Source organism: Phycodurus eques, chromosome 8 (genome assembly GCF_024500275.1).
Source record: "Phycodurus eques isolate BA_2022a chromosome 8, UOR_Pequ_1.1, whole genome shotgun sequence".
NCBI classification, from domain to species: domain Eukaryota; kingdom Metazoa; phylum Chordata; class Actinopteri; order Syngnathiformes; family Syngnathidae; genus Phycodurus; species Phycodurus eques.
The window spans coordinates 27,074,311-27,087,012 of record NC_084532.1 but is presented as its reverse complement, the minus strand read 5'-3'; the positions used below and the strand labels follow the sequence as shown (position 1 = coordinate 27,087,012).

Genomic DNA, 12,702 nt, shown 5'->3' with positions numbered 1-12,702 from the left:
CGGAAGCCATAACTACAAAAAAGAGTGACACACCAAACACACAGCCATTTATGTCTAAACCGCTGACAACAAAAGTGAGTACACCCCTAAGTGAGAATGTCTAAACTATGCCCCCAAATGACCAGCATTTTCCAGCACTGCCTTAACACTCTTGGAAATGGAAGTCAATTCAATTTACTGTCTCATTCAAATAACTTAACACACCGCTCAACTGGTCGCCAGCCAATCGCAGGGCTTAATAGGAATGTCACTTTAAAAAAAAAAAAAAAAAGAAAACATGATGAAAAATTCCACCTTAAAACTTGCTGCGCCCTTTCCCCAGTTTAGGGGTCGGCCTCTCTCTCTCTCTCCCTTCAGTGGCGAGTGTGTTGAGAAAAAAACTTTAGTGTGTGCGTGTGTTGTTGTTGTTATTTTAAGAATGGGGAAATGAAAAGGAACCTCCTTCCGGGTTGACGTTTGCGCTTTCCTAGCCGGTTTTCCACCTTTTGAAGGTCTGTCAACTCACCTTTGCAAAGCCAGAGTCTCCTTTCACTGCCGGTAAGTCACCTTTTTTTTTTTTTTTTTTCTTCTCTCTTGTTCTAAACATGCTTATTTTTTTCTCTTTCCCCATTACACGCACACGCTTGGAGTGTTTGCATACAAACTTAAACACCGTAGTGACCTAGTCAATTCCAAATTGCACATGAATTCGGATGGAAGGTCATTGCAAGGATAACACCAAATTCAGCCTTTAGGCTTGGTAAAATGCTGCAATCGGAATTTTCCCGTGAATAATTTAGTTTTCAGGTTTTTTTTTCTTTTAGCAAGAAACATGAAGTGTTTCTGTTGGGAATAAATTAGTACAATATTATGGAACAAATACTGTAATTTAAGTTGTAAATGCAGGTGCAGTAGATATATATATATATATATTTTTTTTTTAACAATTATATATTAAAACAAATAAAGCCTTGTAAAATGTTTATGTAAAATTCTTCATTTATTTTGTTTTGTTTTATTTACAAAACTTCAATTAACCATTTTTTTGTTAAAAATGAATTTAAAAAATTCTGAAAACAATTTTAGGAAAAATGGCTAAATTAATGGAACAAAAATCACAGGTCCCTTGATAAATGCTCGGTGGGGTGGATTTAAGAAGTGAGCAGGCTTTGCCCAGTCGCGATTTAATGCGCGAGTGAACAAACTCCTGTTTATAATAGGATGTAACGAATGATAAAATGAGACCGTGGCATTTCATTTCAGAATTCTTTTCAAAAAACAATGTGACCCGTTCGGATAAAAATAGCAGACAATGAAGGAGGACATAGTGGCAATGAGCTGGTTGCATGAACGTGCACATCCTAAAATTAGTACTGTGCAATCGCCAAAGTGGAACACAACCCGTTCCATGACGTTGGTCGCATTCTAAGTTGTTGTTCCCATAGTAAAAAAAAAAAAAAAAAAAAATGCAATGAGTTTTTTAAAAAATTTTTTATAAATGATTTATTTTGCTCTTGATTTTTTTTATTTTTATTTTTTATTTTTTTTTATATGTCACAAAATCCTTGCATTTGAACAGGGGTGTGTAAACTTTTTTACATCCGGTTTCACTGCAATTTCCACACTCCATTTGCCGGCTCCCCCGTGACCCGCCGTCACACGTCCCCCGTCTGCGCAGTGGTGAATCATGACGTCGGAGGAGGGGAAAGGCGCCCGGGTGGCGGTGGAGATCGGCGAGGCGTACAGGAATCCCACGGAAGTGAAGATGAGTCAGATCGTGCTGCCCTGCCACTCCAATCACTGCGGCGAGCTGAGCGCCGGGCAGCTGCTCAAGTGGATGGACTCCACTGCCTGCCTGTCGGGTGGGCAAATCTCAATTGCAACTGTAGGAAATGCATTATTGAAAAGGGGTGTGTGGAGTTTGCACAGTTGCTGCAGTTGGGAGTTTTCAAGTTACGAGCTGTCGTATTTGAGTTGCGAGACAAGATTTGAGTTATGCTCCCACTTGGGTGGAGTGGGGAAAAAAAAAAAAAGGAATAAAATGTAGTCGAAAAAAAATCTCATACACAGTAAATGGTGTTATATTTAAGACGTAAAAATGGCAAGAAAGATTGAATATAATCGTTGGACAGTATTTGAAGTAATTGTTAATTATTGAGATACAACATTAAAAAAAGAAATGACTAAATCACTTAAAATAAAACTGAATATAAATGAATTCAGAAATAAAACACACATTTTTTCACGATTAACCTTTTATAGTACAATTATTAAAATTCCATAATTTCAAACTAACCAGTACAGTGCCTTTTTCAAATTATAATATTGTACTGTATATTTAATCATGATTAATCATACAGAGTTCCCTGACAAGTTTTTCGAGTAATGAGCCACTTGGTCTTTTCTTTTTTTTCTTTTTTTTTTTTGCCATGTGTTGCAAGCCAAATTTAGAGTTTCGTGCGAGCCACTGCTCGAGTGAAGTGAAAAACAAAATGGAGCAACTAAAGTACTGTAAAGCGCTCGTATCTTTTATTATATTTTTACACAATAAGGTGCTCTAGTCACCTCAGGGCCTTAGATTTTAATGGATGTAAACTGATTTGTGTTGCATTTTTCTTTTGTATGAAAAGCACTGCCCAAATACAGTTTGATCGATTGATCTTTAAAATGTAACGTGACAAAAAATGGTGGTGTTTTTCGGCGCGCTGCAAAGGATTAGTAGCATTTCAATTTATTTCATTTGGGAAAATTGACTTGATATAGAAATAAACTGAGTTACGAGCTCGGTCATGGAACGAATTAAACTCGTAGGTCGAGGTACTCTTCTATATTAAAGTGCGTGTGATGACTTATGGCTAAAGTTATCTGTTTTTTTTTTTTCCAGCTGAGAGACACGCAGGCTGCTCCTGTGTCACTGCGTCTGTCGATGACATCCATTTTGAACACACCATCGGGTAAGAACCCAAACCTAACGTACACCAGTGATTAACTTTAATTTTTCCAATTTCACTTATCTTGATCAACCGGGTATTTATGCCAGTGACGTCTAGTGAGAGGCGGAAGAATGAAATGCTCTTCCACAAGATGACAGAAAGTACAATTAACCAGTAAATCCTCTTTTTGTCCTTCATACAACAGAATAACACATTTTTGTTCAACTTAACAGGCCCAGAATTCATACTAAGAACATTTACGAGTAAATTAAGACGATATATTTTTTTTCAGTATACATTGGTACCTTGGTACAAATGCCCCAAGTCGAGAGAGATTTTTTTGGGCGAGGTACAAGAAAGACAAACGGACTTTACTCACCAGGCCACGCCCCTTACAAGCATACATCCGACGTGTGTGTGTGTGTGTGTGTGTGTGTTGCAGTGTGGGAAATGTCGTCACCATCATAGCCAAGGTCAACAGAGCCTTCACATCCAGTATGGAGGTTGGGACTTATTACTGATTTTACAGTTGAAAAGTGATCTCAGACATAAAAGAGAAATAAATGGATTTCTACACTTTAGGTTGGCATTATGGTGACATGCGAGGACCTCTACACTGACACTCACTGGAGGATTTGTCAAGCATTCGCCACTTTCGTGGCCAGGAGAACGGAAACGGGGAAGGTAGGAGATGTGAAAAGCAAGATACGGACACAAATATTGACACGCATCTCTCAATCCGGGGGGTGACAACCAACATGTCACTCGCGATCGACAGGTAGCTCTCCATGCCCATCGCCGAGGAAGCCTAATTTAAAAAAATAGAAAAAAAAAGTCATATTTTATTTTTTTCTTCTTTTTTTTTTTCTTTTTTTTTAATTTTTTATCCAATACATTTCGGTTCGCCGTTTACCACTAAGAGTCTTCGTTCATTCGGGTCACCGATTATGAATTGTTATATTATCTTAAAATTTGACTCATTTTATTTTGAAAGGCAAAAAAAGGGTTCGCTGCGAGTGTTCCTGCAAACTTGATCGAGGGAGTACGCTTGCTCAGCTCCGCCGCAAAGATGTATGATTTCCATCAGGAGTGGGAAAGCAAATTTCTCCCTACGTCATCAAATGGGGAAAAAGATATGTCTCATATGCAAATATTGTGCATCTATAAACAATATATTTAAAAATAGTTGAGAGTGCTATTTTTCTTATTTAAAAAAAAAAATAAATCTTTGTTGGGTTTATCGGGGAGATTGGAACAGATGAGTGGCATTTCCATTCATTTTAATAGGGAAAGATGATGGCCACAGGACGAATTAGACTTGCATCTCAAGGGACCACTGTAGTATCGTCAGCAGGTTACAATAGAGAGACTGGAAGAGTCACAGAAAGATCTAGAAGTAGACAATTTCCCCTGTAAGCGGTCTCTGGACCCCAAAAAGTGACGGCCAGGTGTCCCAAGTACGAGTGGGTTCGCCGTGAATTGTGTTCAGCATGTGCTCGCGGCTGTGCGTGCACAGGTGCGGCTGAAGCAGCTGACGCCTCACACACAAATGGAGCAGATGGAGTACAGCCTGGCGGCAGAGCGGAGGAGGATGAGGCTCATCCACGCCGACATCATCACAGACCTGCTGAGCAGCAGCACGGCGCAGCTGGGTACACCCCCGATTTCCTTGTACACGTAATGACGATAAAGGTTTCCTATTCTGTTTTGTACGTGCTCTAAGGTTTCTTTTTTTTTTTCCCTCCATTTTGGCCCCTTCATTTTCACCACAGGAGAATGCCAGCAGTACCAGGACGCCGTGGCCGCCGAGCGCACCCGAGTGGAGAGTGTGGAGCTGGTGCTGCCGCCCCACGCCAACCACCAAGTCAGCACCTTCGGGGGCCAGATCATGGCTTGGATGGAGAACGTTGCCACCATCTCAGCAAGGTGTGAGCAGACTACAGTGCAACAAAGCCCGTTCAATTGTTACGACGTGAAAACCCACGAAATAGAAAAACCATTTAAAAAAAAAATATATATATATATATATATATATATATATATAATAAACACACTTAAATGTATTATCATACACTTTTTAAAGTATTCTGGTCTCACTCTCGCGTTCAAGAAATGGGAAATTATCATATAACATCACTTTGAGGAAATGGAGAAGACTCTCTCACTTGCAAAGCTCTCCAAACAAACAAAGTATGGCAAAGTATGCTTTCGTCAAGCTGTTTATTTGTCACTCTCTGGTTTCAGTTTATTGTAAAACTGACATACTAAATGAAAGAGAATTCAACATTACAGCAACATGACTCACTAAAAATGATTACCTTGCATTAGATTTCCAATGGCTCGTGAATTTCTTTGCATTTTCTAATGATACAGTTGTGTAACCTTGTGTAGTCTACTCAAGTCATGTCATTCTTGGAATGTGTGTTTGAGTTTTGCAATCTTTTATATCTTGGACTTTGTTTTGTTTAGCTTTCAGTCAACTTTTTCTCATGAAATATTCTATAGTGGTACCTTGACTTGCAAATTTAATTAATTCCGAGACCAATCGTGTATCAAATAAACGTTTCCCCTTTAAATGAACTGAAATGCTGTTTTTCTGTTCCAGCCCATAAATGAAAAAGAACTGTATTGTATATAAATGTAATAAAAGTGAAGGCAGAGAAATTAACCAGTGTTATAAAGTGTGTAACTATTGTACCCACTGTAGTATTTGTGTCTGATGTGTGCCTCGTAAGGGGCGTGGCCTCGTGTGTGACGTCATAATGTGGCATCGCACGGTGCATTTTGTATTTCTCCCCTTGTCGATATAGTCGCTTGTGTAATGCCCATCCAACCTTGAGGAGCATAGACATGTTCCATTTCCGTGGGCCGTCTCACATCGGCGACCGACTGGTACTGAAGTCCATCGTTAACAATGCCTTCAAGCACAGGTCAGTCTTTCCTTAAAAAAAAAAACATCACAGCAGTCATTTTCACCATGACGCCACACATACCGCAAGCTAACAGTAGCTCTAATGGAACCGTTAGTAAACAAATCCTGCTATGTCATTTGACAGAGAAAACGGGGGGAAAATGGCTTGAAAAATGTTGACATTTTTCTCCCTGTCAGGAAAAGCCTACTAGAATATCTGAACTTTATTTGGGGTTAATCAGGGGCACTTTAAATGATGGCAGATGTGTGCTGACTCCCGTTTGACATGGGTTTGAATGTGATTGGTTAATTCTGAACACGCCCACAATTACAGGGTGTGTACACTTTTGCAAACACATGATCTCAGTCTTTTTTTCTTTTTTTTTTCTCATTCTTAACTCATCTTCACTTCTGTTATGTTGCAGCATGGAGGTGGGTGTGTGCGCTGAGGCCTACCAGGGTGGAGAGCCTCAGCGTCATATAAATAGCGCCTTTATGACCTTCGAGGTATTGGACGCTGATCGGAAACCACGCACGCTGCCCCGGATAAGACCTGAGCCTGTGGTGAGTTGTTCTTGTTGGTGAGGCCAGTAGTGGACCGTGGCGTAATTCACGTTTTGCTCCGACCAACCGTCATTCGAAATGCGATTGGTGTGAGGTGATGCAGCAGATGTTTTACAGGACGGTAAACGGCGTTATCAAGAAGCTATCGCCAGGAAGAAGATCCGCCTCGATAGGTGAGTCAAAAGCGGCACAGCAGTCATCTCGGTGGACGGTCTTCTCACAAGAATGTGGCGAGATTTGGTGCAAAAAAAAAAGTTATGTACAGTACAATGGTGCCTTGACTTACAAGTTTAATTCATTCCCTGAGCAAGCTTGTAATTTAATTTATTCGTAAATGAAATCAATTTTGCCCTTTGAAATGAATTTAAATGCCGTTAATCGATCTAATATCATTTCAAACTCCTAATACAACCCCAATTCCAATGAAGTTGGGGCGTTGTGTTAATAATAATAATAACAGAATACAATGATTTGCAAATCATGTTCAACCTATATTTAATTGAATACACTACAAAGACAAGATATTTAATATTCAAACTGATAAACCATATTGTTTTTAGCAAAAAAAAAAGCTGCGACAGGGTCATGTTTACCACTGTGTTACACCACCTTTTCTTTTAACAACATTCAATAAACATTTGGGAATTGTTGAAGCTTTGTCGGTGGAATTCTTGCTCGATGTACAGCTTCAGCTGTGCAAAAGGCCGGGGTCTCCGTTGTCGTATTTTATCCTGCATAATGCGCCACACGTGGATGGATGGATGGATAATGCGCCACACATTTTCAATGGGAGACAGGTCTGGACCGCAGGCAGGCCAGTCTAGTACCCACACTCTTTTACTACAAAGCCACACTGTTGTAACACGTGCAGAATGTGGTTTGGCATTGTCTTGCTGAAATAAGCAGGGGCGTCCATGAAAAAGACGTTGCTTGGATGGCAGCATATGTTTCTCCAAAACCTGTATGTATCTTTCAGCATTAATGGTGCCTTCACAGATGTGTAAGTTACCCATGCCATTGGCACTAACGCAGCGCCATACCATCACAGATAATGGCTTTTGAACTTTGCGTCCATAACAATCGGGATGGTTCTTTTCCTCTTTGGCCCGGAGGACACGACGTCCACAATTTCCAATAACTATTTGAAATGTGGACTTGTTGGACCACAGAACACTTTTCCACTTTTCATCAGTCCATCTTAGATGAGCCCGGGCCCAGAGAAGCCGGCGGGTGTTGTTGATAAATGGCTTTTGCTTTGCATAGTAGAGTTTCAAGTTGCACTTACGGATGTAGCGCCGAACTGTATTTACTGGCATTGGTTTTCTGAAGTGTTCCTGAGCCCTTGCGGTGAGATCCTTTACACGTCGATGTCGGTTTTTGATACAGTGCCGCCTGAGGGATCGAAGGTCACGGGCATTCAATGTCGGTTTGCGGCCTTGCTGCTTACATACAGTGATTTCTCCAGATACTCTTTACCTTTTGATGATATTATGGACCGCAGATGATGAAATTGGGGTTGTACAACATTCATGGTTTATATTTGATTTCATTTAGAAAAAAAATGATGCGCATGTGTACGTGTGGCCAAGACTAAACTTAACTCCTCCCTGACCTAAAGATTTTGTCCCTTCGTTGAGATGTATCACTTCAACATACTTTCTTGACATCACTCTACTACTTTCCAACTAGACATGGCTTTGGAGCCCTTTTGTGGCATCGTTCACAAAGAGCACAAAAACAAAAGAAAAAACTCTGTGATTGGTCAACCACAAATATGCGGGGATGACAATATTATAATTTGGATGTAATTCATAAATTCCATTGTGCGTTAACTGAGAAGTATTGCTGTGTCACCGTCGAGCGGCGTGTTTGGGTGGCGCTGCCGAATCTTATTGTTCGCCGTCTACGCAACAGCGTGTGATCCGTCAGAGCAGAATATCCAGAACATTACTGCTGAGCGGAGCTCGCCCAGGCATAATGCGCTCATTGTGCCGCCGTCAAGCAGTCGGCCCGCGTTATAACCTTTTATTCGGGCAAATGGCGGAACCACCGCAAGAATGTGTTTGTGGCGCTCGGGTCTTGCTTTTGTGTCTGGAATGCGGAGGTGGCAAAAGTACTCGCTCTCTGTACTCGAGTGGAAGGAAAAATTCTTGAGTGTGTGTGTGTGAGAGGTTTTTTTAGGGTGAGTGTGAGAGGTAAACGTGAATTATGGCCTGTATGACACCCCCGCCACCCCTCCCCGTCAATTATAGACAATACCCATTTTGTTAACTTGGCACAATTACAAAAAGAAAAAAAGTCGTGTTATCATCTGCGGCGGTTGAAAAAGTAACAAGCTTATTTTGGCAACATAAAGAGGAGAAAGCACCGATATCTGTTTTCAAATCTAGGGAGTAAAAGTTCAAAGTAAAGTAAGTAAAGTACAACTGCCTGAAGTAGCAAAGTATTTGATACCTGCCGGAATGTTCTGTCAATGCTTTTTCGTGTTTGCAGGAAATACATCACCTCCTGCAAGCAAAATGAAGTGCCCCTGTCTGTACCCTGGGATCCGATTAACCAGGTACTTCAAAGACGGCTTGTGAAATGGATTATTATTATACAGGCTTTACTTTATTGCAGGTGTCAAAGTCGAGGCCTGGGGGGCCAGATCCAACCCACCACATATTTTTTTATTTTTTTTTTGTAGCCCATTAAAGCTAATAGTGTGTCTACTTCTTGTTTCTTGCTAACTGGATTTGTTCTTTTCATTTTGGCAGAAAAGCTGTTTTTAAAACTGCATCTTTTTAAAACATATTTTACAAGTATTTTTTTCACCCAAAAAATATGGGTAAATGCTGTTAAAAATGAATACAATAACAATGACATGCAGGGTCAATTGTGTGTGCGTCATAATATGATGAGCTGATGATACATTTTTCACGGTCATAATAAGGGAAACTGTAACGAAATGTGGCCTGCAATTAAAATGAGTTTGACGATCCTGCGTTTATTGCGTCCTTTGCTTTTCCAGATGTACTTGAGCTACAATAATGTCTCTGCGCTAAAACTGATGGACACCATAAACAACTGGGTGTTGACCTCGGAGAAAAACAAAGTGAGTATTTTTGCCGATCCCTTTACCCTTCAGCACTTGTTCCAGGTTTTGTTACAGTCGCATTAACACTGCTAGAATAATGAGAAATGAAAATTAGATGGCAAATGGCAACAAAGGGGTTAAACCTCCCAATGTTTATTATCTTGGACAAAGTGCACACACTCACGATGAGTCCTCACAGCCGGTCGGCTCGCTTTGTTTCGATTACACGCGCACAGGTTGGCCTCAAGGGGAAAAAAAACCACGTGGTCCTTCTAACCCCAATCTCCAGGCTGAACGTGACATGGCAAATCTTTTTTTGTAGGTGAGACTGTACACGCTGGAGGAGAACCAGACGCTGTGCTTCAAAGTGGAGATGAACGTGAGCGTCTCGGCCGAGCAGACGTTCCACCTGCTGTCCGACCTCAGGAGGAGAAATGAGTGGGACCGCCATTATCAGTCAGTCACGTCTTGCATTTCTGCGCTATGACGCTTTTCACGTTGCTGAATTAACGTGCACAACAAAGCACTCACAACCTGTGTCATGTTATGTTGTCAGCGCGCATTTGTTGTGGCGTCCCGCAGGGCGTGCGAGGTGATCACGCAGGCGGACGAGGACGACACCATTTATCGCGTCAAGACGCCCTCCGTCCGAAAAGGGGGCAAAGGCCAGGACTTTATCTTGCTGGCATCTTGTCGGAAACCGTGTGACGTCAGGTGTGTTTTCACACACATCACATCATAAAAACGCACCTAGCTGTGGAATGCAATGAGGTACATATTTGGGATATATCACCTTAAAATAAAATCCAATTTTTTTCCCAACGAAATCGCATTTACGATTTTAATCGTTTTTTTCCCCCCTTCCCTAATTGAAAAAAACAAATGATAATGAAATTATTCAAAATAGTTTTTACTTTGTTTTTTTTTTCTTTCTTTCTTCCTCTTCTGGAATTTGCTTTATTTCTGCTGATACCAAAAAAAAAAAAAAAAAAAAAAAAAAAAAGCAGTGAAACTGTTGTTCCCCAGAACGTTTTGTTTTTTAATTTCTCGCAGCATTAATTTACTTTTACAGCAAAGTGATAACACATAAAGAGAGACAGGAACAAGGTCTACTTTCTTATACTCGCACTAAAACAAACAACTATATGAGGTTATAATTAACACACTGCCATTGACGGCTTTAAAAGTCAAATATCAATGTTAACTGGGAAGGCAAACAGAATACATTTACTTAACATATTATGAAAATAAGTGCTTCCTCTTGGAAATATTTCCCTTTCGTGGCATCTTGACTGACGAGGGCCCCAGCTTACCAGTTTTTCAAGTTACGAACTGTTACGTGGTTATTTATTATTATTTATTTGTGTGTGTGTGTTTATTACTGTATGCATTTATACAATACAATACTGTAGACATCCCCGCTCTTTGAACAGTGTCGCCCTATTTTTTTCTGGTCACTTGTAGGGACCCGTATCTGATCGCTCTACGCTCGGTCACGCTGCCCACTCACCCCCCAACCGCGGACTACGACAGAGGAGAGGTGCTCTGCGCCGGCTTCACAATCTGGGAGGAGTCCGTCGCTGTTACCAAGGTTCTGTATTTCCCATCAGTTTTTTTTTCCTTTCTAGGTATAGTACGTATACCTTTTTAAAAAAAAAAAATCGACTTAAATGTAGTAAAGAAATATTTGTACTTTGTTACATCCCACCACTGATGAATATATGTTTGGTTTTTAGGTCACCTACTACAATCAGGCCACACCAGGAGTTCTTCCCTACATCTCTACGGACATCGTGGGACTCTCGTCCTCTTTTTCCAGCGCCTTTTCTGCCTGCAGTGACTTCCTGGAGGCCAATAAGAACAGCTTGGCCCCTTCGGCTCTGCGGGCCAAAAACGCAGCGAATACGGCCTCTCCGCGAAAGGAACCATAGGACTGTTGTCTTTCTTTCGTAATCATATTGTGTTTTTAGATTTCACATGGGTGACAGTGGCGCTTAGTGTTTACATGCTGTTTTGAATCTTTTCACCTCAGTTTGCGGGCATTTGTGGGGAAAAGGGTCAAGGAAATACAGTGTACGGAATGTGTCGTCGAATCTGGTACTTGTTTCAAGGACCTAAGCCCTTATTAAGCAAGAGTGCACAAGGATTGTTAAGCCTCTTGTGTTTTTATTAGAAGTGACTGAATGTCAGGAAAAATAAAACTGTGCAATAATTAATAATCCAGTAGATTATGTTTTCCTATTGCTTTTTATTTCGATTTTGTGATTTTTAATTGTGTAGTTTGAGCGCGCCTTGGCTTTAATATGTAAAACGTCAATGGCCAAAGTAACTCTCATTTACATGTGTTAATACAATAATAAAGATTTAGCAGCTGGATCGTTGGCTTTATATTTGGCAATTTTTTTATTCTGTTCTCTGGAGGAAGGTAGGTCAGCAATTGGAGTGGGAGTGAAACATTTAAATATAAGCCCATCCATCTTTTGTGCTCAACGTCCACATTTGATTTTTAAAATGAAATAACGAACAAAATGCTTTAAAATTTGTCTATGTAAAATATATAAAGCATTTTATTTTAACGATTAAATGATTCGCATTTTTTATTTATAATGAATATATTATAATTAACTTGATTTTAATTGATCAATTGCTTGATAAAAAAAGGTGAAAATAGTACTGAAAAATGTGTGAGTGTATTTAAAATAATTTCATGTAATTTTGTTAATTAGAATTCTCATTTTGAATTTCTTTTTAATAATGAATGATTTTTTTCAACAGGTTCGATTAAAACATGTTTAAAATGTATTTTTAATGAAGTAATTCATTTAAAAGATATATACAGAATTAAATTGGAGTTGACAGTAAAATTACGTGGTTTAAAATGTGTAGAATATGTGAACTCGTTAATAATTAACTCATTCTCATTTTTCATTTCTAATGATTTTTATTACAACAAATTATAATTAGTTGACCAACTATTTAATAGAATATATTTTAAATGGTTTATAATGTGTGTATAAAATATGTAAATTTTCTCTCAGTGCCTTTTTTTTTCAGACTCGATACGATCCAATACTTTGGTTTCCACCACATTTTTGGCTTCATGCGACTGCTGTCAAAGGTTGATTCGAGGTAACTGAACTCTTCTTGTTTGTTGAATTTGTTCTTTCTTGTTTTCCGAAAATGTTATTAAAAAAATGACTTCGGCAAAAATGCTATCAGGCTAGCAATAAACACAATTG

General features: G+C 39.7%; 1 protein-coding gene across 1 annotated transcript; it reads left to right on the top strand.

Annotated features, from left to right (window-relative positions):
- Positions 1-362: 362 nt before the first annotated feature.
- On the top strand, positions 363-11,936 carry acot11b (acyl-CoA thioesterase 11b). The gene is made up of 16 exons (XM_061683764.1): positions 363-537; positions 1,658-1,841; positions 2,864-2,933; positions 3,355-3,415; positions 3,495-3,596; positions 4,429-4,564; positions 4,685-4,838; positions 5,723-5,842; positions 6,249-6,387; positions 6,505-6,560; positions 8,881-8,947; positions 9,398-9,481; positions 9,786-9,919; positions 10,046-10,177; positions 10,928-11,054; positions 11,200-11,936. The coding sequence occupies exons 2-16, from the start codon at positions 1,667-1,669 to the stop codon at positions 11,392-11,394; spliced, it is 1,752 nt and encodes a 583-aa protein (XP_061539748.1). The 5' UTR covers positions 363-537; positions 1,658-1,666; the 3' UTR covers positions 11,395-11,936.
- Positions 11,937-12,702: the final 766 nt, after the last annotated feature.

Coding starts and splice junctions, on each gene's coding strand:
- acot11b (XM_061683764.1), top strand. CDS start 1,667: ATGACGTCGGAGGAGGGGAAAGGCGCCCGGGTGGCGGTGGAGATCGGC. Junction 4,565..4,684: donor CAGCAGCACGGCGCAGCTGG/GTACACCCCCGA, acceptor TTTTCACCACAG/GAGAATGCCAGCAGTACCAG. Junction 10,178..10,927: donor CGGAAACCGTGTGACGTCAG/GTGTGTTTTCAC, acceptor GGTCACTTGTAG/GGACCCGTATCTGATCGCTC.